The 24,951-nt window shown below is 41.5% G+C and overlaps 1 protein-coding gene across 11 annotated transcripts in view; it reads left to right on the top strand.

The window, feature by feature from the left end:
* Nucleotides 1-24,951, top strand: part of MGA (MAX dimerization protein MGA) — a 60,390-nt gene that overhangs the window by 26,388 nt on the left and 9,051 nt on the right. For 5 of the 11 annotated variants that reach the window (XM_062635722.1, XM_062635723.1, XM_062635717.1 and 2 more), the window contains exons 9-20: nucleotides 2,248-2,894; nucleotides 3,493-3,850; nucleotides 4,292-4,515; nucleotides 5,374-5,514; nucleotides 5,898-5,973; nucleotides 7,293-7,813; nucleotides 9,287-9,584; nucleotides 11,273-11,890; nucleotides 12,443-12,739; nucleotides 13,996-15,668; nucleotides 23,450-23,574; nucleotides 24,900-24,951. In XM_062635722.1, coding sequence (XP_062491706.1) covers nucleotides 2,248-2,894; nucleotides 3,493-3,850; nucleotides 4,292-4,515; nucleotides 5,374-5,514; nucleotides 5,898-5,973; nucleotides 7,293-7,813; nucleotides 9,287-9,584; nucleotides 11,273-11,890; nucleotides 12,443-12,739; nucleotides 13,996-15,668; nucleotides 23,450-23,574; nucleotides 24,900-24,951 — 5,030 coding nt within the window. Of the gene's footprint in view, nucleotides 1-2,247; nucleotides 2,895-3,492; nucleotides 3,851-4,291; nucleotides 4,516-5,373; nucleotides 5,515-5,897; nucleotides 5,974-7,292; nucleotides 7,814-9,286; nucleotides 9,585-11,272; nucleotides 11,891-12,442; nucleotides 12,740-13,995; nucleotides 15,669-23,449; nucleotides 23,575-24,899 lie in introns of those variants that run through there. The other 6 variants (XM_062635720.1, XM_062635725.1, XM_062635726.1 and 3 more) reach the window with 6 other exon arrangements.

The following is a 24,951-nucleotide window of genomic DNA, read 5'->3' as shown; positions in this document are numbered from 1 at the left end:
GAAGTCTGTTGCCCCAGAGACCCTAATGAACTGGAGTAGTTTTCATTTATAGGTGTTTTTTAATTCCATTTAGAGTGGGTATTCTTTACACAATTGATTACTTTGCCCTCCTTCAGGGAGCAATGGATATTCAGCAATATTCCAATTTTTACTTTAGGTTAAATATTCATGATGTACTTTCTGCACTTCCATTCAGTGTTGTACACTGGGTAGGCTGGGTATTCAGAACAAAATACGTTGCATAGAAGCACTGCCTGTTGAAGACTTGCTGGTTTTGTGAACAAGTACTGTGTTGAGTCTGGCTGAGATGGGAGGTAATTTTCGCCATGGCAGCTAGAAAGGTGTTGATAACACACCAGTGTTTTGGCTGCTGCTTAGCAGTGCTGGCACAGTGTCACTGCTGTCTCTCCCATGTTCTACTCTCACCAGTAGTCTGAGGATGGGCAAGATCTTGGGAGGGGGCATTGCCAGGACAGCTAACCAAAAGCGACCAAAGGAGACCTGGACAGGCTGGAGAGTTGGGCAGGGAATAACTTGATGAAATATAACAAGGGAAAGTGTAGAGTCCTGCATCTGGGCAGGAACAACCCCAGGTTCCAGTATAGGTTGGGAAATGACCTGTTAGAGAGCAGTGTAGGGGAGAGGGACCTGGGGGTCCTAGTGGACGACAGGATGACCATGAGCCAACACTGTGCCCTTGTGGCCAAGAAGGCCAATGGCATCCTGGGGTGTATTAGAAGGGGGGTGGTTAGTAGGTCGAGAGAGGTCCTCCTTCCCCTCTACTCTGCCCTGGTGAGACCCCATCTGGAATATTGTGTCCAGTTCTGGGCCCCTCAGTTCAAGAAGGACAGGGACCTGCTGGAGAGAGTCCAGCGCAGGGCAACTAAGATCATTAAGGGAGTGGAGCATCTCCCTTATGAGGAAAGACTGAGGGAGCTGGGTCTCTATAGTTTGGAGAAGAGGAGACTGAGGGGTGACCTTATTAGTGTCTATAAATATATAAAGGGGGAGTGTCACGAGGATGGAGCCAGGCTCTACTCAGTGGCAAACAATGATAGGACAAGGGGTAATGGGTGCAAACTGGAACACAAGAGGTTCCACTTAAACTTGAGAAGAAACTTCTTCTCAGTGAGGGTGACGGAACACTGGAACAGGCTGCCCAGGGAGGTTGTGGAGTCTCCTTCCCTGGAGACATTCAAAACTCGCCTGGACACATTCCTGTGTAACATTATCTAGGTGTTCCTGCTCCAGCAGGGGGATTGGACTAGATGATCTTTTGAGGTCCCTTCCAATCTCTAGCATACTGTGATACTGTGATATTCCATACCTTGTGATGTCTGCTCCGCAATAAAAGCTAAGGGACACACACACGCATTCGTTATTAGGGTGTTTGTCTTCTGAAGGACAAATAGAGGCTGGGCAGAGAATGGATTGAGAGCAGCCCCGAGGAGAAGTACTTGGGGGCCAAGGGGATTTGGTTGATGAGAAGCTCAACACAAATCAGCAGTGTTGAGGCAGGTGATTCTCCCCCCTACTCCGCTTTCATGAGACCCCCCTGCGGTCCTGTGTTCAGCTCTGGGGCCCCCAAGACAAGAGGAATGTGGACCTGTTGGAGTGAGTCCAGAGGAAGCCATGAAGTTGATCAGACAACTGGAGTGCCTCTCCCGTGAAGATAGGCTAAGTTGGGATTGCTCATCTGAGACCTTATAGCAGCCTTACAGTACCTAAAGGAAGCCTACATGAAATCTGGAGAGGGACTTTTTACAAGGGCATTAAGTGATGGGACAAGGGGGAATGGCTTTAAACTGAAAGAGGGGAGATTTATATTACGTATTAGGAAACAGTTCTTTACTGTAGTGAGACACTGGCACAGGGTGCCCCGAGAAGCTGTGGCTGCCCCATCCCTGGAAGTGTTCAAGGCCAGGTTGGTTGGGGCTTGAAGCAACATGGTCTAGTGGAAGGTGCCCGTGGCAGGGGGTTGGAACTGGATGAGCTTTTAAGGTCCCCTCCAACCCAAACCATTCTGTGATTCTTTGATAACTGCTGTGCGTACTGAAGCCCTACTTCCTGGTTCAGACAGCTGGTTGTGTTTCAGAATGGATTATATTTGGCGTGCCTGTGTTGTACTCCTCTAAAAGAAGAGTAACTATTTTCTTAGAGAATTATTTACTTCTTCTATAATGTTGAATTTTATAAGATTTGTCAGTATATTCTCTCAGGAGCTATTTTGCTCTTTTGTTTATTTAGGTGGCAGTTCAGAAGGTTCCTTGAAGAATCGCTCAGCGTTCTGTAGTGACAAGCTGGATGAGTATCTGGAAAATGAAGGGAAATTGATGGAAACGAGTATGGGATTTTCTTCTAGCACTCCTGCTTCTCCTGTGGTGTATCAGCTTCCCACTAAGAGCACTAGTTATGTGCGAACACTCGACAGTGTCTTAAAGAAGCAGTCTGCCACAATTCCATCAACATCTTACACGTTCAAGCCTGTTCCTCTATCATCTACCTCTAGGAAGACAAAGTCTCAAAACAGACAGACATCTACAAACAGAGTAAAATCATCTTACAAGCCTATACTGCCTTCACCTTTTACTGCAAAGCAGAAACAGAACATTACAGCATTCGGGGAAAAGGCTGCTAAGTCTGCCTCAAATATCAGTGTGACTAACCAAGCCGGTGGTTTCATGATGTCACCTGTGGATGAAAACACACTTCCAAAACAGATTAGTTTGCGCCAAGCACCACAACAGCAACAAGCAGTTCGTCCACCAGGTTTGTCTAAATCTCAAGTGAAGTTAATGGACTTGGAAGACTGTGCTCTCTGGGATGGCAAACCACGGACCTATATTACAGAAGAACGAGCAGACATCTCTTTGGCAACCCTGCTTACAGCTCAGGTAGATCTGTAATAGTTTCTTTCCTTTCTGTACTGCTGATTTTCCAGATGTGTCCACTTAACTGATGTTGTGTATAGATGCCGAAAATAGGACCAAAGCTCTAAGGTGCACGACAAAGCATCGTGTTCCTTTGTGGTGTAGTCTTTGCAGTGAATGATGAGAAGTGCTGACTTGGTAGTATGTGGAAATGTAATTATGATAGTAGCATGTTGGTACGAATCATTAATAATTTGAGTATCTGATTTTCACCATCAGAAAATTCTGGTTCATATAGCTGCTGTTCATAGCTGCATTTCCTTACTATTTGTGTGTTGAACTAACTGCAAAACCATCCTGGTCACCTGGTTCGGTTTTCACATGATAACTTCTGCTTTCTTCACATCCTACTTATTACCAAGATAGTTTAGCTGTCTCAGACTGCCTCTCAGATGACTTCAGATGCCAGCTCTCCTCTGTTCTGTTTGTTACAGTACAGATGACGAATTTTCCGATTTTAACCATGTAGTTGGAGGAGTTATTCTAAATTAAGTAATTTTGCATACGCTTGATTTAATTGTCCTAAAATTTGAAGTGTCTGCTTCTTTACATCTTTTCTTAGGCTTCTCTCAAAAACAAACCTATCCACAAGATAATCAGACGACGAGCACCTCCTTGCAATAATGATTTCTGTCGACTGGGTTGCATATGTGCCAGTCTGGCACTGGAGAAGCGTCAGCCGACCCACTGCCGCAGGCCAGACTGCATGTTTGGTTGTACGTGCTTGAAGAGAAGAGTGATGCTGGTGAAGGGAGGATCAAAACATAAGAGAATAATGAAAAAGGCTATGCGTGGAGATCTTACGTTCTATGGAACACAAGAAGACCAGCAAGAGGATGAAGATGGGGAAGAAGAGGGTGATGGAGAAGAAGATGAGCTGAAGCAGAAAGAGAAGAAGAAGAGAAAAAGGGTGGAATACAGTGAGTATTGCTGGGCAACAGTGATTACTTACAGCTTTGCAGAGATCACCTGTCTTGGTGGGCATTTCTGTTGGGATGTAGTAGTGATGCCATTTCTAAATCCAGAAATTATGACTGAATTCCAAGAGATGTCTGCAACATCTGCTTTCATATAGCTGACTAGCAGGAAATAACACCTTTTATTTTAACTCTTACTTACCTGATCAGCATTTTAGGTACTAAGTTGTTTGTTGTGATCCAGTATCTTCAAAGAATAAGGATGTGAGATAATTACTGCTGTCACTGTTGGTAATCTTCACTGTCATAGTGCTGTTTTCTTCCTCTTTTACCAAGTGTCTCGAGCTGTATATGCAATTGCTGTGTATAGTTGCATGGTTGCTAAGTGTTTATTTATAAGTAAGTTGGGTTTTTTTTCTTGGTTTTTCTCTTTTTTTTTTTCAGCTATTTGTGACTCTGAGCCAGAACAGCCTGTTAGGAATTGCCCATTGTGGGTGAAAGTAGAAGGTGAAGTAGATCCTGAGCCAATTTACATCCCAACACCATCTGTTATTGAACCAGTTAAATCTGTGGTACCACCCAACCAAGAAGTCTTGCCTTCTAGTAAGCATAGGTCTTCCAGTGGAACGAAACCAGGCAGAGTCTATGTTCCTAAACCCAATCCAGTGGTAAGAGAGAAAAAGATGTGTTTGTTTTCCTTTGTATTGAAAACTAAACCAAACACTGTCAAAAGCTTCTGCACCAGGCTGTTTTAGAAGAAATGTGAGATGAAAACCTGAGACTAACTGCCCATAGGTGTGTTGATAAGCTAGGATGAATTGACTGTATATAAATCTTTAGCTGTGTCTGTCATCTGTTGAGAATTACTGTAGCAATACGCAGATGGTGAAAGGTGCTCATAATTCACTAATGGCCTCATTTAAAAAAATGCTATAATATATGCTATTGGTGGCATAATGATTGCTGTTCCTGTAATGTTTGTGTAAGTTATTGGGCTACGTTATGCGCAACCAAGTAATGAATTATTTGGCAGGTAAGGGGATACAGACACAGTGATCAGTATAGCTCTGGAGTCTTTTTTTCTCCTTTTTTGAGGTTTCACAGCCAGTGTTGGAAGAATATGCCTTTGCCTCTTCCCTCACCTTAGTATATAACAAAAGCAACAGCAATAGAGTCTAAACTTGCCAGAGTTGCTATTTAACATATACCAGATGAAGTCAAACAATGCATGACAGTTGGGACTTGTTTCCTCACTTAATATCTGAACAGGTTTGGGTTTTGGGGATGGTGTTCTGTTCCATTCCTCTCATCCCCAGTATGTAATTTAGAAGCAAGATACATACTGGGTAGTGCGGTACTAAGAGGGCAGATTCAGCTTTAAATGCCAGTCTTTTGTTTTGACAGTTACTATTAAAGCACTAATGCTGAAGTGTTGCTAGGAAGCAAAACTGTTTCATGAATCTAATGTGAATCTAGAACAGAGAGGTTCCTTTCTCTCTTTTTTAATTTCTTTTATTTCTTGGTAGATTCGAGAGGAGGACAAGGATCCTGTCTACTTATACTTCGAAAGTATGATGACCTGTGCAAGGGTCCGAGTGTATGAACGCAAGAGAGAGGAGAAAAAGCAACAAAAAGACAAAAGTGATTCCCAGAGTCCTAGAGTCAAGGTAAGAAGTCACACTACGTAGCATGTGTCATAGAACAGGCAGAAATATTGAAAATGTTGAAGTAATACTTATCCCAGAAATTCCTATGTGATCCATTTGATGGTGATAGGGCTCTGAAGCCTATCACAAGTAAACTTTTATCCTGTTACTGTGATAGAAATTGTCTTGTCTGTGGAAATTCCTGGTTACCAAGTGCATTATCATGTAGGAGTTAAATGTTGATTGAGAAAAGAGCTGGTTTAAGATGAAACTTCTAGTATTGTCAACATTGACATGTTTTCTGATTCAGGGTGGCAGTATATGATAGACTGGTTTATTTTGTGATGTGGAAGAGAGATCCAGAGGATGATTTTTTTTTTTTTCCTTGCATTTCTTTCCTCCAGGAAGAGCCTGAACCAGACCCTCAGCCTCCTGAGAAAGCAACCTGTGAGGCAGACAAAGACACTGATAAACCAGGAGGTAAGATCTGAGTCTTGAGTATAATTCAACCTTTTGGTAGTTCCACATTTTTGTGGGGTTTTGGTAACGGCTTTATTTTTTATAAGGAAGTTTCAGCTCTTGATAAAAAGTCCGTTTTCTGGGGGAGTTGTTATGGTTGTCAATAAAAACTTCATGATGTGATTACAGTTTCCTGTTTTCTTTAGCAGTTGTGTGTGTAATGTGGGGGCAATACAGCAGTCTAAATATCCAGTTCTCACTGTTACTCTAAGGTTAAAATGACCAGTATTACAGTAGCTTCTTTAGCAGTAAAAAACAATATTGCACAGCAGACTTGTCTTCATGAGTGATAGATATTTGGGAAGGAATGGAGGTCACTGGCTTTGGTTTGTCTCGGTTTCTCTTTTTTCCCCCTCCTTACTATTACTTTGTTGTTACTGAATAATAAATGTGCAAGTGGTGCTGTGAGGATGGGATCCTTAGAACTATATGGGACAAGGAAGCACTTGTACTTTGTTTGCAGTTGTTTGCTGTTGAATTCTAGTTCAAGTTTAAAGGTTGAAGTTTTGTTACGCTATGCATACCAAGTTTGAGGTTTTGGTTCATAAAGAAGTAGGCTAGACATGTGTTCTCCTGAAGCGTCCCAAGTCATGTTATGTAATTTAAAATGAGATACACTAGAGGCATTGTGTCATCCATTAATGAAATATAGGTGCCTTTTGGAGCTGAATTTTATCACTGCTTAATGTGTACAACAGCACACTCTACATTTAAGGATGGGAATGGAAAAATAATACAACTAGTTGAAAATGCTCGTGAATTGGTAGGTGAAATTAAAATGGCCAGGACACAGGGCTCAACATCCTTGCAGTTTTGCAAAAAGTGACGTTGGATCTCTGACAACAAAAGGTCATGCTTCTCTTTATACATCTTCTGAAAAAGCCGCTTCTGCTAGCAGCACGTTTGCCCCTCATGCCGTTCTAAGACACTGGTCCTTTTCTGACTCCAAAGTGCCATCTCTCAAGTAACCACTGATGCTTTCTACTGCATGTTGGTGTTGCTTGGAGGTCTTTCATCCATGTACTGAAACAACCCAGCTTTGTTTAGCTTGTGATACAATGGCTGCAGGGAATGAACTGAGAAATAATTACATTAGTTTTGAAGTGAGTTTTTGATTGCTTGTGAAGCTCTGCAGGGGGAAGTGATGTTTTGAACAGGTCTTTTACTTGTTGCCCTGCAGCTGAGACAAGGGTGGAGGTGTGGGCAGAATAAAACTGTTTGAATATCCAGGTGATTAAAATGCCACAGTATTGCAGAAACCTGTTTCAATTCTTCCTCAGAGAAAAGCTGGTGTTCTTCCCGTAGCGAGGGGGACTCTTCCTCCACCTCCTATGTTCATCACACCACTCCAGGTGGACCAGCCAAACTTATCGAGATTATCTCTGACTGCAGTTTGGAGGAAGATCACAATAAGATCTTGACCATCTTATCACAGCAAATCAACAATAAGGTGCCACAGTGCCTCAAAGTGGGTAGCTTCGCTATTGAATTGGCTACGGAACCCAAGGCCGCGGATGAGAACCACCCTCCTGTCTACTCCTCCAGAATGAAGATTTCAGTGCCATCCTACCAGGAGAAGGATGAGAAACCTGAGATACCAGTCTTGGAGACTCCTGATAGTGGAGAGCCGTCATGCAAAAGCACAGAAAACTCGCAGGTCTTTGAGGGAGACCCACTGAACAAACTGGAGGAGAGCTTGCGTGGGGGAAAAGGCTTACCTTTTTATGCAGGGGTTTCTCCTGCAGGAAAGATGATCGTCCACAGTTGCAAAGCTAATATGAGCCCCTTGGGCTTGATTCAGGTGGGTCCCTCTGCCTTTACTGTGAAGATTAGATTCAGTTTCATCCAGTATCCCACAACTTCTTGAAGGGGAGAACACTCTTTGATTTTTCTACCTAGTCTTGCCTGTCCAGACAAGGATTCTTAGTATTTGATGGTATTCCTGCCTCTCCATAAACTTGTCCCTTTCAGGATTGACTCAATAACAGGAAATCTGATTGAAAGTCTGAAATCTGATGGTTTAACTTGTCCTTTCGGCAATTTGGGTCTTGGTGGCCCAGTTACAGGATCTCTCTCAGGATCTTTTTGGTGTTTTGGGGAAACTCCCTGCAGATGCATTTGACAGATGATAACCTTAAATGAATGGCGGGTAGGGAGCACAGAAAGCATCTTTTCTGAGGAAGTGTACACTGGGACAAAACTTTAAAATGAAACTGTAAGCATTAAACTGTGTTTTGCTACAGCTTACTGTTAGCATTCACTAATAGTCTACCTTGTGTTTGCAGAACAGATGTTGTTCATCAAGAGAATTCATAATTCTAAATTCAGCAAGTCCTTTCCCTGCAATTTCATGCTGCCAACTTGGTATTATGAATCAGTGGTAGGAACTGTAGGCCCAAGATCAAGATCTTTTTCAGTCAAAGGTATTTGTGGTTACAGTAATATCACTTTCAGGAAAGGCACATAAACGAGGAAATCAGAGTAATGTTTATTTTCATGGCACTTTGCAGATATGGCACCCTTAGAGAAGCTAATGCAGTGGGAAAAATGTAGGGGAGATTTCTTTTATTAAAAGTCGATCAGTAAAAAGAGTCAAGACCTTGTTTAGTCCTGTGTTTAAATACATTTGGCTTCTAGAAGGTATTATCAAACACCCTGAAAGTAAAGTGCAACACAACCAAAGCATCCCATTGACCACTAGGGATAAAACCTGATGTTTAGAAATGTGCTGTTTCTGCTCTCCCATGCAGTCAGTTACAACTGCAACTTTGAGTGTGAAGTTTGTCAACTCACCACACCTTAATTACAGTATCCAATGACAGTACAGATAAGAAGAAAGCTGGTAAGGCTTTTACAAGCTCTTTTAGAGTTTTGTCCCAATGTATCTGACATAAGTATTCTTTCTTGTGTAATGAAAAATTTTATTTGATATTGTCCTTGAATTTGGCAACCCATATTTATTCAGGACCATAGTGTAGGTAAGGGACAGGAAGACTTTAGTGCCAGCTTCATTCCATCTAATTTCAGTGATTTCACATCCTCCTTTGGAGTCTGTGGTTCTGTGTGGGAGTCTGAGTAGCATCTAAAAATTTGTGTTATAAAGATACGACAGAGTTGTTTGAAGTTCTCCCCAGCAGTAAGGAGATTAGGAATTCCCATTCTGAACTGCAGTGCTTTTTTAAAGACACTTAGAAGTCCCATGGAATGAAACACCTCTCCAGAGGTGGTGAATTAGCATTCTTTTCACAAAATTTCCCTTTTCCACTTTTTTCAGGTTAATGATAAAAGGTTTCCTCAGGCCAAACTGCTTTTGGGACAGATGGGGGCATTACATCCTGCCAGTCGGCTAGCAGCTTATGTCACACGCAGGCTGCGACGCACAGTACTTGGTGTCTCAGCCCTCAGTACTGTGATCTCCAAGGTAGATTCCACTGCTAAAGCAGCTGCTTCTGGGACACCATCAGTCCAGGTGCCCACAACATCAACTCCCAAAACTACATCTTCCACCAGCACTACTTCAACCCCCACTGTGACGACTCTGAAAACCCATGTCCCAGCACAGAGACAGATAGGTAGGTTGGAACTTCTTACTGTGTTTTAAATTGCGTGAAGCTGTAGTAAAAAGTGAGTGTATCCAGCATTGCTGTTGATTTCTGTGCATCAGTGCGTGCTGCCTTTGGCTGCATTGCCTACCTAAACTGCCTCTGCAATAAATAACCTCTTTAAAGCAGAAAGTTTTATTTTGGCTTCAGAGTAAGATTACAGATGTTGACTATTAGTTATTTTATTAATGCTCCCAGAGCATTTTTCAAGAGACAAGGAAGGAGTGGATGGAGACACACTGAAAGTTAAGCTTGGACTTTTGTTCTGAGTTTCCTTGCTATGATTTTCAATTGTTTTTTCATCAAACATCAGTTTAAAGGATTACTCTAACACTCTGGTTCTTCACTGATAGTTTTTCTGATGATGTTGAATTTATAGTAATTGGAATTCTTACGACCACAAGATGTGTGAAGCAGCAGTGAAAGACAGGATGGTCCAAATCTGGATTAGTGAAGCAACAGGTGTGCAGCCAATAACCACACCAGCCTGTAATCTCCTTGGATTTCACAAGCTAAACAGGGTTGGATTTAAGCAGCACTTTGAGTATCAGAAGAAGCATATGGTACTTGAATGTGAATTGGTACTGAAATGGTTACCCCAGCATGGCAAGAGAGGAAGTTCCCTTTAACTGTTACATTTTGCATGAGTTTCAGAAAACACATATTAAAATACCTAGTGCCCATCCACATTTTCCCAGTTATTTAAGGATCTGAAGAAGCTTTTCAAGAGAAGAGGATGTTACCTGTGTCCTGGCAAAACTCTAGTTCCTGATGTTTTGTTTCTTCCTGCCTAAATTTTCATTGCCATGTAAATGGGTGTGTTGTTTCTCTTGTCTTGTAATAAAACTTCTTGTTCTGTGTGTTTATGCCATACTGTTGAAGAGCTGGCTACGTTTCATTGATGGGTGAAGTGACTGTTACATCTGTGATTTAAATGTTCTGGCATATTCTTGGTTAAAGATGCTATATGCATCAGTAACTATGGTATTTAAGTTGGGCTTGTTCCATAATCTCTGCTGTTGTACTCACCTGTAGGAATCTGGAGTTGTGTAGTTGCGGTATTCTAATCTCTTGGAGAGCAAGGGATTGGGGAAGGATCTTCCCAATGGTCATTGCTTCCTATTGATCAAATTTGTCCCATCCGGTCTCAGTTGCATGAGTGTTGCTGCAGGGAGAAGGGGACATGGCAAACTCTATCTCTCTCTCTCACCCCTTACGCCATGGCTGTGTAAGATGTGGATATAGTAGAAGGGGAATGAAACCCAAGAAGCAGTGAGAAGAGGAAGATCACACAAGCTGTTACAGGAAGAATTTGAGGCTTAGAAAATAGCTTTGGGCCCATTATTTCGCGTTATTTAGGTGTTTGTTTTCCTGTGCTGTAATTAGGATTGTCGGTTTCATGGTAAAGAACAGCCCCTCAAGACGCAATTCTTTGTGTGGCCAGGAAGAATGCAACAAAAAGCTATAGAAGTGTGGAATAAAGCAGACTTAATTCTAATATGTGAGGCATGTTCAGGACTGCCATAAAGGTTTCAGTTTAATTACAAGGTACAAAGGAAGCGGAGGCTCACTTGCATGCTGAAGTTACAGTTGTAGCACCTCATGAAAGGCAAAGAGGAAATCTGTCACAATTTTGACCTGCAAGTTTTTATTTGCAGCTGCCCGACCCTCGCCCGGTGGTGTGTTCGCACAGTTTGTGATGAACAAAGCCGGAGCTCTGCAGCAGAAGGTTCCTGGAGCGAACACACGCCAGCCTGTGTCAGGGCCACAGAAGTTCAGTATCAAGCCTACACCGATAATGGTTGTCACTCCTGTGGTTCCCTCAAGGCTACCTGCAGCTCAGTGCACAGTCTCTCCTGGGATCACTACGGTCACCACCACTTCTCCAGTTATTGTGGAAAGTATCAGTGCGGCAGCATCTTCTGTGACCACTCCTGGCCAAACAAGAGCTAGTGAACCTGCCTGTTCTCCTGCAATTGCAGTCACAGCTGTTCCTGCAACATCTGGAATCGACATCTTTACTACTCCTTCATCCACCACACCAACTTCCACTGTGAACATAGGAAAAGCAACAGGGACTGTTGTACCAACCACATCACTCCCTAAAACTGTAGTAACAACACCAACTGTTACTTGTCCTGTTGTCACAACGTCCACTGCTACGGTTGTGCTAACAACAGCTGTGACAGCTGCATCTGTGGTGACTTGCTCTGCTGGCTCTGTTCCGATTATACTGTCAGGAGTTAGTTCGAGTCCTTCACTGACTCCAAAAAAAGGTAAGACTTAGGTGCTTTGGGCTATTACTGCAAACACTTCAGGTTTTTATTCCACCTCCGTCATATCTGCAATACAGTCTGCAACTGTAGAGCCCAACTCAGTTATAGATTCACTTGTCTCACCCTTCTTTCCAAACTAGGGTCAGAAATGTAATCTCTGTAAGTTGCTTGTGTTCCAGAGCCAGTAGAGGAGGAGAAAAAATGCAGGTATCTGGTCAGTGACTGCTATGAAACGAGCTGTCACATCATCTGTTAGCCCATAGAAAAGTATAGCACAATTATGACTGCTAGAATTGCATGGCTGGCAGTCGAAGAAGCAGGTATGGGATTGCTCTTGTTAACATGGAAGTCTTCTGAGTCACAGTGAGAAATGTCAGTGGAACTGCACGAAAAGACTCTTCTGGCCTTGTTGGTTCTGTGTGTGTTCTGTGAATGAAAGAGGAAAAAAAATAAATTCAAGCAAATTTAAACACTTGTGCTTGTTTTCACTGAGGATAATGCCTGATTTATAGGCTGTTCTCTGACTTTTTTATGTAACTTTAAATGTTTCAGAAGATGCTACTGCACAAGGTATAAACAAGACTTCCCAGATGTCTCCTGGAGCAGAGAAGCGTGTAGGACCTCGATTGCTGCTGATTCCGGTGCATCAGACATCTCCTGCTTTGCGACCACTAAACAGCATGCAGCTTGCTCAGAGGCAGAGGATGGTCCTTCAGCCTCTCAGGAACCCTGGTGGTATGAACCTGTTCAGACATCCTAATGGGCAGATAATTCAGCTTGTCCCCCTCCAACAGTTTCGAGCTACAGGTGCCCAAACCAATGTGCAGCCAGTGATGTTCCGCAATCCAGGTACAAAGTCCAGTGTTTCTTGACTGACAAATGCATTACCTAGTAACTAACAATGTAGTAAATGCTCCATCCATGATGCTTGTTTCCCCTGCTGGAAGTAATTGAAGAGGGTCTAATTTGATTCTGCATGAGTAACTGAAGAGCATAGTTTAATTAATTTAGATGAAATGCAGCTTAAACACCATTCTTAAAATACAGAAAGTGCAGTTAATAGCTAAGTCACCAGAATTTGAGAGTTCTGTGCAGCAAGTGAAAGTCTCTGTGTATGTGTGTATAGTACAGTACAGCCATGTCCATTGTACTGTTGTAACTTAAGTTCTGGTGATTCAAAACTAATTCTTGTTGAAGATTCTCTTTAAAAGAATGAGCTGCTGTTACCTGTGTCTCATTCATAGAATCATAGATCTGCTGCTCTATTTTTGTTTGGTTTGCATGTTTGTTAGTGCTTTTACAGCAGATGTTCAGATCAGATGTTACAGTACAGTACAAAATTGTTGGGGGTTTGCCTCTTTAGAGTGTGAGCAGAAAGATAAGTTTGATTTTCAGCTGATTGTAGTGCATAAAGAATGTATGCATTGCAATGTATGTAGTGCATCTTGAGAGGGAGGCCAGGTGGTGTTGAAAACAGAGAGGTGAGAGCAAGCGTAGTACATGACAAAATGGGGCTGGGAGTAATCCTGTGCCTTAGTTGAGGTTTGAACATGGAATGTGCTAAAGAATCAGTCAAAACGTTCATTGACTTTCTTTCTGATTTGGGGCTTTTGCTGTACAAGAGAAACTAACTGCCAGCAGTGGTATTTTTCTTTGTGTTTTATGGAGTTCTGAAATGCCACAGAAGAATTCAGTAAGGAAAAAGGTTGTGGTATAATTGTGTCATCTTGTCAAGGTTTTTCTCTGTGGAAATATTTGCAGGGAGGGGAGGTGGAGCTGTGGTGTTTGTGGATTTTTTTTTTTTTCTAATCTCCATTTTCCTGTTTTCCAGTAAATGGGAATGCAGAGAACTAACTAAATGTAATGCCTTTTTTTGGTTAGAAAACTTAATGCTGCAGCTTACCATTAAATCTCTTTGTTTTAGAGTAGCCACCTCATGTATTTTATTGGGGTGTTCCATATGAAAATGAAGCTGTTTGTATGTCTGTGCAGTACCAGCTCTTTCATCCCTGAGAATGCTGGCTACTTCCAATACAGCATCAATACTAAAACGAAATAAAAAAGGCTTTGAGGAAATACTAGTTGATGTTTTGCTTTCCTCGCAGGCTCTGTTGTAGGAATCCGGTTGCCTGCACCTTCTAAGCCTCCGGAGTCACCTGCATCTCCCACTTCCTCTGTGTCTTCCACTTCTCCTGCCACAAATTCGGCTGCACAAACTGCAATACCCAAGTTATCCCCTACGTCTAACCTAGCCACGCAAGCATCTTCTCTTCTTCCTTCAGTACCAAGTTTTGTGTCACAGGCAGGCGCCCTGACTCTGAGGATCGCTCCTACTGCTGGCAGTGTGACAAATCAGACAGCCTCTGAATCTAAAATAACCTGCAGCTCAGGTGGTCTGCCAGCTACCGCTGCTAATCTCATACCTTTACAATCTGGTAGTTTTGCTTTACTTCAGCTCCCAGGACAGAAGACTGTGCCAAACTCCATTCTGAACCATTTTGCATCTCTTCAGTTGAAGAAGAATTACAGGAAAATATGCAAGAAAGAGGAGCCGGATGTTGCTCAGCAGAAGGAGAATGAGAAGGCTTCACGCTCAGATGACGCTGTGGAGTCTGAGTTCGCAGTGTCTGATAGGAAACAAGAAGAAAATGAGTTGTCAATTAACCAGTCAAATAATGTTGAAGAGTCAGCATCTGGCACAGTTGCACCTGATAGAAATTCCACTGCATTAGAGATGGTGGAGAAGGACTCAAAGGTGCTAGAGAGTTCTTGTGATGATAGCACTTCTTCTCAGCACGATGTTTCCACAGATGTCATATCATCTGACCACTCGTACATCAGTGAGAAGCAAAATGATGAGGAAGAAAAAGAGGCTTTTGAGGAAAAAGAGGACTCTCTCACTTCTGAAGCTGCAGTGAAGGCTTTTTCAACTAATTCTGAAGCTGTTCGTGGGTCATCTGATCAGTCTCTAGCTGCTCCTCTGGATAATGCACATAAACAGAGTCTTGAGAATCAGGAGAGTGCACCGTTGAAGAACCATGTGAATGAACAAGCATGTGCTGAACAGGAAGAGAAACCAATAAAAGAGGAGGATGGAGATGAACACACACAGATGAAAGAGGACAAGGCAAGTTCTGAGCAGTCACAGAATCAACAAGAGCAAGGCACACAGCTGGAGAACATGGAACAGAATGAGACTGAACCGTCTCAGAACAAAGAAGAATGCCAGGGTGGTGCTGTGCAGCTAAATATGGAAAGGAAGGACAACAGGAGCTCTGCAGAAGCAGAAAGCGTAGAGGAGAAATTGGGGAGTAAATGTGGTATCAGTTCTGCAAAAGAGCAGGAGGATGCTTCAGGAGAAGAGCATACAGTCAGTACCAAGGAAGGCAAAGCAAATGTTGCTGGGCTGGGAGGCAGTAGCAACAAAGAACAAGCCCCTTTTGATTCTCAGGAAGAACTGAAAACGGGTCATGATATTGTAACGCATGTCAACAGTTCTTGGAGTAAAATATCCAGCATTGTACCACCTTTAGAAAATAAAAGTGAGGTGGATAACAAAGCCGATACCTCTGAGAAAAGTGACTTCCTGATACCAGAAGAGAAGACACAAGAACTTAAGCATCCCAAAATGCCCACTCTTGGTATAACTGCTGATGGTATGGAAGAGGAAGAAGAAGATGATGATGAAGAGGATGAAAAAACGGATGATTCTGCTGATGAGATGCTGGATGGTGCTTCTGACTTCCCGAGTGAAGAGGAAATAGATGTTGAGAAAGTGGTAAGCATTTCAGTATTTCTGAAGGTCATTTTATTTAATTGACCAACTAACATGTCACAAGCCATGGATTTGGAAGACACAGTGTGATCTTTTTGTTCTGGACTTCATTTTCTTCAGAATGTCTGGATCAGGGTTCCATGTGGGAATGTCTTCTGTTTCTTCTTAGCTGTATGCTTTTATTACAGGTAGCATTGTGGTGGCCTTGTAGAAATTACCTGGTTTTCAGATAAAAGGAGTTCTATCGAGCAAGCTGTAACAACCATTGCATGTTTATTTACTACAGCAGCTTGGTTCCTTGTAACATGACTTACAATCCTAAAATGTAGTAGCCCATCTAGTGTTTCTGTTAGTTTAAGCTGCTTCCTTCTACTTCATCTTTGTACCCTTTAGTTAAAATTCGCAAAGGAATGTTTGAATCTCTCCTTAAATTCCTCTTGAAATTTAGAAATACATTCAAGTAGTGCTTGAAAGCTGTCATTCTATATGCGATAGAAAGCAAATTGCTTTGGAAGTCACAAAATGAGAGTAAAACACTGTATTTAAGTATAGTTAAAGTATGTTTAGACTTTGGTGCTCATGGAATGTCCATCAAATTCCACCTAGAAATTAAAAGGAAATCCCACATGTAACTCCCTCATGTACTTTTGAGATATCTGTATGTGATACATCAAAAAAAAGTGCACTGTTATTTAAAATTTATGAAGTTGTGGTTCTGTCAGTCAGTCAAGTAAGAAATAACATAGCCCTTTCTTGGGATGAGCTAAAAGTGGGAAGAGATTAAACTGGAGAAGAATTGAAGTACAAAGAAAGATAGAAGAGATTATGTTAGTGTCTTCAGGGCTTTGAAAGTATATAGTTCTTGTAGGTCTCTTGTCTTAATGTAGTCCTCTCACAGTTGAAAACCAAATTAGACTTTTCTTCTAACCGTATCCAGATTAACTCAGTTAAGTCAGTAACTTGGGCTCTTAGAGAACCTATTTAATTTCCAGAAAAACTGACTAATCACTTGATATTGTAGTTTGCTATTCTGAGGCAGGATGATAGCATCTCAGCTGCGTGAAGGTGAGGAAACTGAAAGCATATGTAACTTTAAAGTTCTTTCAGGCTGGAAACTGAGCTGTTGCTGTCTTGTCTTTAGTCAGACAGTGACAGTTTGGTAACTCCTGTATCCTTCAGTACCTTCAGCAGAGTTATCATCAAGTTTTGAGAACCGGGGTTAATTTGTGCCTGATGCTAGATAAACTTTCCATACAAGGTAGTCTTATCTGTTGGTAAGCCAACAATAACGTCTAGGTCACAGAGTAGCCTCTTATCAGCATTGTTGTTTTCTTTTGTGCTGCAAAAGGATGATGAAGTGAAAAAATAATTAGAGATTACAAGAAGCGTTTGTTTTGGAAGAAACTCCCTGTGCAGGTTTTGACTAGTACGGTTTGGTAAGCCATGTAAGGGTACGTGTTTGCCATAAGCTCACACAGACGTGAGTAAGCTGGCTTTGGTTCTAGAGCAATAAAGCTGAGGAATGAGATTTCAGGGTACTGTAAAAACGTGTCTGGAGTTTGGGTGAGTTCTTAGTTTGTTAGTCTGTGCTGCCTACACGTAAAGTTAGCATGTCAGTGCCTAAGGAGAATTCAGTTTTAAATCTAAGTATGGAAGTCTGTTATTTTTTCACTGGGGATGTACTCTTTTATCAGCATAGTGCTTACAATCAGGCTGCACTGGTATTATTTGTCAGACTGGGTGAAGTCAATCAGACGAACAAACTACTAGAGGACATTTATCTGCTTCATTAAGCTAGTGAAAACAGAGCAAAGTGTACACGTATGTCCAAGAATACTTCTGTTTAGTGGCAGTACTAATGACAGCTGTTTTCAGTACTAGTTTGGAATATGGACTGGGTTTAGTTGCTCAGGGAATACCTATTGAAAATTCCAGTGAGAGTCACTTTCTACCTACCTGTAGAAGCTATTTGTGTTTGGTTTTTAGTACATTTGCCTGCATTGGTTCTCATTGCAGTAATGACTTTACTGTTCTTAATTTTGCATATCAGTGCTCTTCAGATTACCTTCTTACCTTGTGCTGAATTTGTGTGCTTGACTTATGAGACTCTTGTAGACACCTCCTCTACTCAATGAAAAGAGAGAGGCTTCCTTAGATGTTCTCTTGTTCTTTTGTATTTCCTACCCTGAAGTGCATCAAGAGAAGTTTAGGAAGATTGATCGTTGTGGGTTTGGTGATACAAATAAAACCTTCTGAGAAACCTTGTTAAGCAAACTAATCAATATCAAGACTTGTTGTCTGAACAAATCCAAGTGCGATGGTTTGGGATATGATGTTAAACTCTTGATCTCCAAAGCATGGTGATTGCACACAGAATTCCTGTTCAGAATGACTGCTTGGCCTGGGCTAAGTCACGCACTGTGTCTGTGAATTGTTCTCATGAATTCTTTTTGCCTTAAGCCAAAACCATGCCAGGGGGTGTTCTAGTATTTTAATGGTACGGGTAGAGTCCCATGGTCCCATTTAAGTTACTAGTCTAAACGTAGCTTCTGTGTCTGGCAAGTTATTTTAAATGTCATTAAAATGTGGTTTTCAATCATTCTTTTTCTGAGCTGAACATGAAAATGATAAGGAACTATCATGAGTTATTATAACATCGTAAGTTGAATAAAAATGGCAAGTAACATTTTGTGGACAGTTGAAGTTCTAACAATCTTTTACGTGTTTTGAGCTTTAGGAACTGACTGACCATATGTGAAATCTGCAGACACTGTAGAGTAGAAGGCAGATCCAGAAATGAGGCATTTGCTTTGGAAATGTCTTAACAGCATCCTTTGTCACCTATTATTCCTTGTCACCGCGGACCCTCCGCCACCAGGCAGTTTGCTCTTCAGGAGCTAGCAATAAGGGTGTAGGCTGCCAGGAACAGACAGATTAAAGTGAGAGGAGAGTGCTTAGAAAAAGAAGTGTTGAAATGCAGAGAGGGAAAAGTGCTGACCTTTCTGTAGCAGCCTTGGAACTTCTGGTGTAGTGTGGGATTGCTCCTCTTGTGTCTCCATTCCTCAAGGTAATTTTTACTCTCGGAAGCTCAGAGGCATTTAGAAGCTTTATAACTACAGGACCTGTGGAGAGACAGACGCTAGAAACGTAGGACTTCCGTCACAGGCATCTTAGAAGCTTTGCACCCTGACAAGGAGTCATGCTGGGCTATGAATAGGGTTCAAGCTATGAACAGGGTTCAGCCTATGACAGGTTGTCAGAACACGTGTAGGAATAGCTGTTCTTGTGGCAGAACTTCACTTCTGATGGTCTTCGCAATTGTGATGTTTTCCCTGTTGTTAGGAACTCAGGAAAGAGACCATCCTGAAGCATTTTTTCCCTTTGTTGTTAGATGTAAGAATGACAGAAGTTAGGTGTTTTGTTTTCCATATGTTCACATTCAGGATTTGTGAAGTTCCTAATGGGTAGTGGAGAGGAGTTTTTCACTTTCTTCCTTTTCCCCATTTTCTATTTTTACCATGTGTTTCATGAAAAAGCTGCCACATCTCAGGTTCTGAATACCATTTATCTGGTATGGTAACATGCAGAAAGTTCCACCATGAGAGCAGCTCTAGCTGGATAATTATTATCAACCCTTTGATTAGCACAGTGTAACTTGGCAGCACTCGGAAGCTTTACCATGATAGTGTTTATACAGCAAGCACATTTCTTGAGGGCTTTTTTCCCCTCACTCTTTGAAATGTAGCATCTTTTGAGCTGCCCTGCACATCCTCCTTCCCTGCAGTGTGATGATGTCTAAATGTAGTTTAGACAGCAGTCATGCCCACTGAAGAAAAGCAGTGTGCATCTCCTGCATTTAGAGCACAGCAATGATACTGTATAAAATGGAAAGGGTAGAGAAACTATCAGGAGGCTTCCAGCACCAAGGAGGATTTATGGATGACCCAGGGGAGCAGACACAAAGTGCTTTGTGTATAATTAAATACAGCCATGTTGTAATAAAAATGTGTCCTGGTAAAATTACATTAACCCTGTGCCTCTTGCCCATGTAATATTTTCAATGTAATGGCATGTATCTATTCAGTAGCTCTGTAACTTAAATAGTATCTTTGAATATTAGTTTGTTTTCAGCCAGTTCTTTTCCCCCCTCTGGCTTTATGATGCTTTTCCATCTCACATCACCTGTTGTAGCTCAGCAGAAGGGCTGTGTCTGGGGAGACCGTGCAGTTTTGATATCTTCCAACTCCTCTTTTGCTTTGCCCTCCCTCCACTCTTACCAGTTAGTAGACTTTAATTTCACATTGAAGATTATGTTCTTCTCAGCTGAGGAATCCTTGGAATTTTAGCACTCTGGGTCTTCTGATACATCCTCTAGTTTGTTCTGTGATCCCTGGCATAGCACTTAAAGACTTCCAGAAAAGTATCTAAAAAGGACTTCTGAAAAAGACTTGGGAATCTCCAGTTGTGTGTTTGATTTTTCCTGCCTTTCTGTGACTTTGTGCAAATGGGTCAAGTCTCTGCTTTTCAATGGGGAAGCTGCAGAATTGATTTAAAGGCAACTTGGGTGCACTGGTTGTCTTAAGAACAAAATGACTTCTTAAAAAAAAAGGCATCCAAAAAGTGTTCATTAAAACTGGATCTTGACAAAGTCTCTAGCAAGTAATGCAAATGTGAGGAGTTGTTGAAAAATTGCTGTTTGCATAGGAGATATTCTTAGAGAGAGAGATTTTACATCCAAATAGAACTTGGATTTCCTAAGTTTCTGTGAGTGTATAGAGCCACTTGACAGCCATGAAAAAGCTGCATGCTGTTCACAGGCAGTGTTTGAGAGCTGTTATGTATAACATGATACCTATGCTGAAATGCAATGTAGTCTTAACTCAGAATCTCAGTAGCCCTTATGCATATGTGTTCTGGATCTAGGCTGCAAGCAGTATGTGGTTGGACCTCGCCACAGTCCCAGGGACGTGATGTCTCTTGACTTTCACTCTCCTGCTCTTTTGGGGAGCTCTTGACCAGCATGTCAAGTTCAAAGTGATGCACTGCTTCCTTGGTAAAGATAGTTCATGTTCTCTGTGCTCTACCTGGTCCTAGTGTTAATGAGTCTTTGTGAGAGCATACTTACAAGGTGAAACAAACAAGGATTTTATGGGCTTTTGTGCACAAAGAAACAGTACTTCCTTAAGTTCCTGACAGTGCCAGTACCATACTTTCAAAGTCAGATGAGAATCTGGTTTACCTCTGTGCTGCTTCTTATAACAAGAACTGTCATGGCATAACCCAGATTCACAGCTGCTCTGAAGGAAAGCTGCAAGAAACCCCTGAAGTTAGTAGTAGTACAGTGACTTACCTCCTTGCCAAATACAGAACTTACCGAGATCAGAGCTGCTTTCCTGGGCAGGGAAGAATGGTGTCTTTAAAGTCAGCATGTGTCAAAAATATCTTTGAAAGATACTTCAAAGTGAGAGAGATTGATCTCTAAGTATAGTAATTGCTCATCACTCTCCTTGCTCTTTTCTTTCTTTTTCAAAAGACATGACTTTTTACATGCAGAGAAGTAACACGGGAGTGTGAATAGCAACTTGCACAAGTGAGAATGCTTTTCTGTTCAGATCTAACAGCTATAGCTGATAACCTGAGCATCACTTTCCTTTGTTTCAGCAGTAATGTCTTGATGCTTCATAGTACAGGACGAGGTGTCAGCAAGTGAGTAGTTTAGCAGTTTATACCATGTTCTACACAGAATCTATACTACCAACACATTGTAGGATGCCTCATGACAGGAATGGAAGGTGATGGAAGACTTGGGAATATTTGACACTCTTTATGCGGGGAAGATGCTGCATGGTTTGATTCTTCTTAAAAAACTGTAAGATTCTACAGGCAGTATTTCCTATGTGTGTATGTATGTAGACACTAAAATATATGTACTGTATACACACACTTTTATATGTATGCCCTTTTTCATATATATAGATGCGCAATACACTTGCCATATACTTTACTAAAGGCTACATTGCTGCTGAGTGTATGTTTGCTATATTTTACAAAGGTTATATCACCAGTGTAGCCTTTAGTAAAAGAGGGCAAACTTGCCTTATTTTTCACACAGATTCTGTTTTCAGTTTTCCATAGTCTTAATCACACAGCTATGGGAGATGGTGTATTTACTACACAAGCTTTAAAAAGTACTGATAATGTTATGGGGCAGCATGGTTCACAGTGGTGGCTACTCTGATGTCAGTAACGAAGCTGGTGGCATTTCTTGTGGTATTCTTTAGAGTTTAGATAACCCTGCAACAGGCTGTGGGGTTCAGAGTTGTGTGTTTATCTTTTTTCTGGTTAAGAAAAGGTTGTGTTTAGTCAGTACGGAGACACCAAATACTATCTCAAACATTAAAGAACCTGCTTCTCTATCAAAAAGGAAATTACCAGCTAGGATGTAGTGTTTGGTCCCTTTAACATAGTTACAGACTTCACAGGTGTGCACCCACCTTACAACTGGTGTTTGGAAATGTGTATCCTTAACTACTCCTTAGTTACACCTGTGTGGCAATTTAGGTTGCTCTTGTTTGGTTTTGTTATAGTGCTGTATGTAGCCTAATCTGTGGTCAGTTGAGTTAAGTGCAAGACGTCCTTCTTTCTAATCAGAGTTTGTTAAAACATCAGTGCGAGTTGCAGATAACTTTAAATAATCAGTACCATGAAAAGCATGCCACTTACTGATCTAGTACTGCGTGTTACTTCTCTTCCTGTTCTGCACTTAGTATTTTTTGTGATTCACTGTTTACCTCAATCTCAGGTAAGTATTCAGTTCAGAGAAGGGGGAGGTTTCAGCCCCTCAAAAAGAAATAACAGAAGGACAAAGAGAAGGAAGGTGAAACAGAAGAATAGGAGGAGAAGATTGTGTTAGTTCAGGGAACTGGGTGAAACAGAATGGAAGTATAATTACATTTTCTTACTTAAGGAGGAGAAAGAGTTCTGCATTCTGTAAGCAGACCAAAGGTTATAATAAAAAAAAAACACCTGCCATTAAAAGCTGTAATGCAAAAGATTGGTTGAGTAAGGTTTGTTGCAGGGGAGGGAGCACCTACTAATGGCCACAAGGTTGATATTTAACTCTTGTAGTTGCTACAGCACTGCGGTTATTCTCTATCTCTGTCTTTGCATATGGTAGCCAGTTTCCTTGGTCAGGCAAACACAGAGAAAAGGTTTTCTTCAGAATATCATAAGTATTTAAAATAATGATTGGGCAGTGTTTTGGAAAAAGCCAAAATCATACAGCATGTAAGCAGTTAACTGTATGACCCCAGGCAACCTGGCTGTATGATGTCTGACTGTTGCTGTCGTAGGTATGAAAGACGATTACCAAGGTGATAACTATCCCAGCTCATGGAAAAAAGAATGTGGATTAGCAAGAGCCTGCAGTGGTGGGGTTTTACAAAGAAGTTTAATCTTATTCAAAAACGGAGGCAGGAAAGCTCTGCCCTGTGAAAGCTTTTTATCTAAGCCATAGTAAAAGCATATATGAGAGAGATGGGGTTTGCCCTTACCAAAGTTCATTGTGCAGGGTTGCTAGTGGGAGGAATTGCTGGAGGTGACAGTTACAATAACCACCTGCTGGCACTGTTTATTGGCCAGCGTAGCTGGAGATGTTGACTTTTTTTAATGCTTCTTAATGTTCTAATGTAATCTCTTTCTGAGACTGAAGTGAAACTGTTTTGGCCTGAGCTCTATTGCTAAGTAGATACTCATTTTAAAAAACGAAACAAAACCTGTTCCAGGAAGCGCGTGAATACAGTGAGGATGACGAGCAGGTGGACATTGAGACCGTGGAGGAGCTTTCAGAGAAGATTAACATTGCCCGTCTGAAGGCCACAGCTGCTAATATCCAACCTTCCCAACAGAAGTAAGCATCCTTGGAGAGCACTAAAGTTTTGTATTTGATGGGTGAGCTGGCATTGAATGAACCCATTAAACAACAGGTTTAATGCGATGGTAAGGTAAAGCAAGGCTTGCGGCAGACCTTCTCGAGCGCTGGTGCTTCCCAGTGTCTGTGAGGATGGGGCTGTCAGAACTAAGAGTAGATTCAAGGTACCTTTGGCCTTTTTTTTTTCTTTGCCCTCCCCTCTAATTAATTTGTTTATGGGGATGTGTATTTGTAATGTACATTTATTATGAGTGCATTGCCACTTCCTGCAAGCTGAATGTGAGTGGGGTCATCTTTGCTTTAAATGTGATTTTACAAGCTTTGTTTATTTTGCTGGTGGACTTGCTATTTTTAGGCAGGAGCAGTCATTGGTTTAATCTCTCATCCTGTAAGTGAAAGCTCTGTCTCTGGGGCTGTTGCCCCAGCAAAGACAGTATTTTCTTATGCACATACAGTCTGCCATGGTTGGGTAGCTTGGCTTTTTTTTGTTGTTGTTCTGAGTTTTTTTTGCTCGCTTATTACTGTTGCTGCCATCACATTTATAATGATAAGGTTCAAAGTAAAAACATGGCTTACTTGAGGTATGCAGGGATGGTCATGGCTGTTGCTCAGTTGCACCAAACAAAAAGATGGGGAATGTTGCGTCTTCAGTTCTTTCTGTTTGAAGACTTTTTGTTTTTAGAAACTGAAAAATCCATTGGGTGATGATATATACATCCCACATTGTTCCTGGCGTTTTATCCTTCACCTTAGATAGCGACTTTACTATAAATTGTGAAGATCTTTCAGTGAGAAACAGATGCCGTGTTTTGTAAATATAATTGTTTCAAATATGTATTGTTCTTTCTTTTCCTCAAGCTCTGGAGATATGAGGAAGCTGTTGTTATATATTAGGATAGTAAGAAATGTGAGGGGTTTGGTTGGTTGCTCTTGGTGGGGGAGGGATTGCTGTGCCATTTGTATTGAACCTCTGTTGCTTGTTCTTTTTAAGAAAGAACCATTTTAAAAAGCAGTACTTTCTGCAGCTGACAGTCACAGGCTGACTTTATTCTCTTTGGCATTTAGTGAAACAGTTTGTCTTTTTGCACTGTGGGTTAATTTCAGAGCTTTCAAGATGATGGCACTGAAGATAGAGTTTACTTTCTTTAGGAAGCTCAACTGTATCCTGCTTTTATGTTGTTACACAAGGAAAGGTTAATTTCAAGGAATGATAATGAGCAAATCTAAGCTTTTGGAATGTGGTTAATGAGGATAGAGTGCATGAGATGAGTAGTGCTGGGAAAAACTTTTTACCTTTCTTCCAGATACCATGCTCGTAGTTCTTCGGATGAAAAATTATCAGAAAATCCTTCGAAG

Source organism: Pezoporus occidentalis, unplaced genomic scaffold, assembly GCF_034315485.1.
Source record: "Pezoporus occidentalis ecotype Australia unplaced genomic scaffold, CSIRO_AGI_Poc_V1 ctg46, whole genome shotgun sequence".
Taxonomy (NCBI): Eukaryota; Metazoa; Chordata; class Aves; order Psittaciformes; family Psittacidae; genus Pezoporus; species Pezoporus occidentalis.
This window is presented reverse-complemented; position numbering and strand designations above follow the sequence as displayed.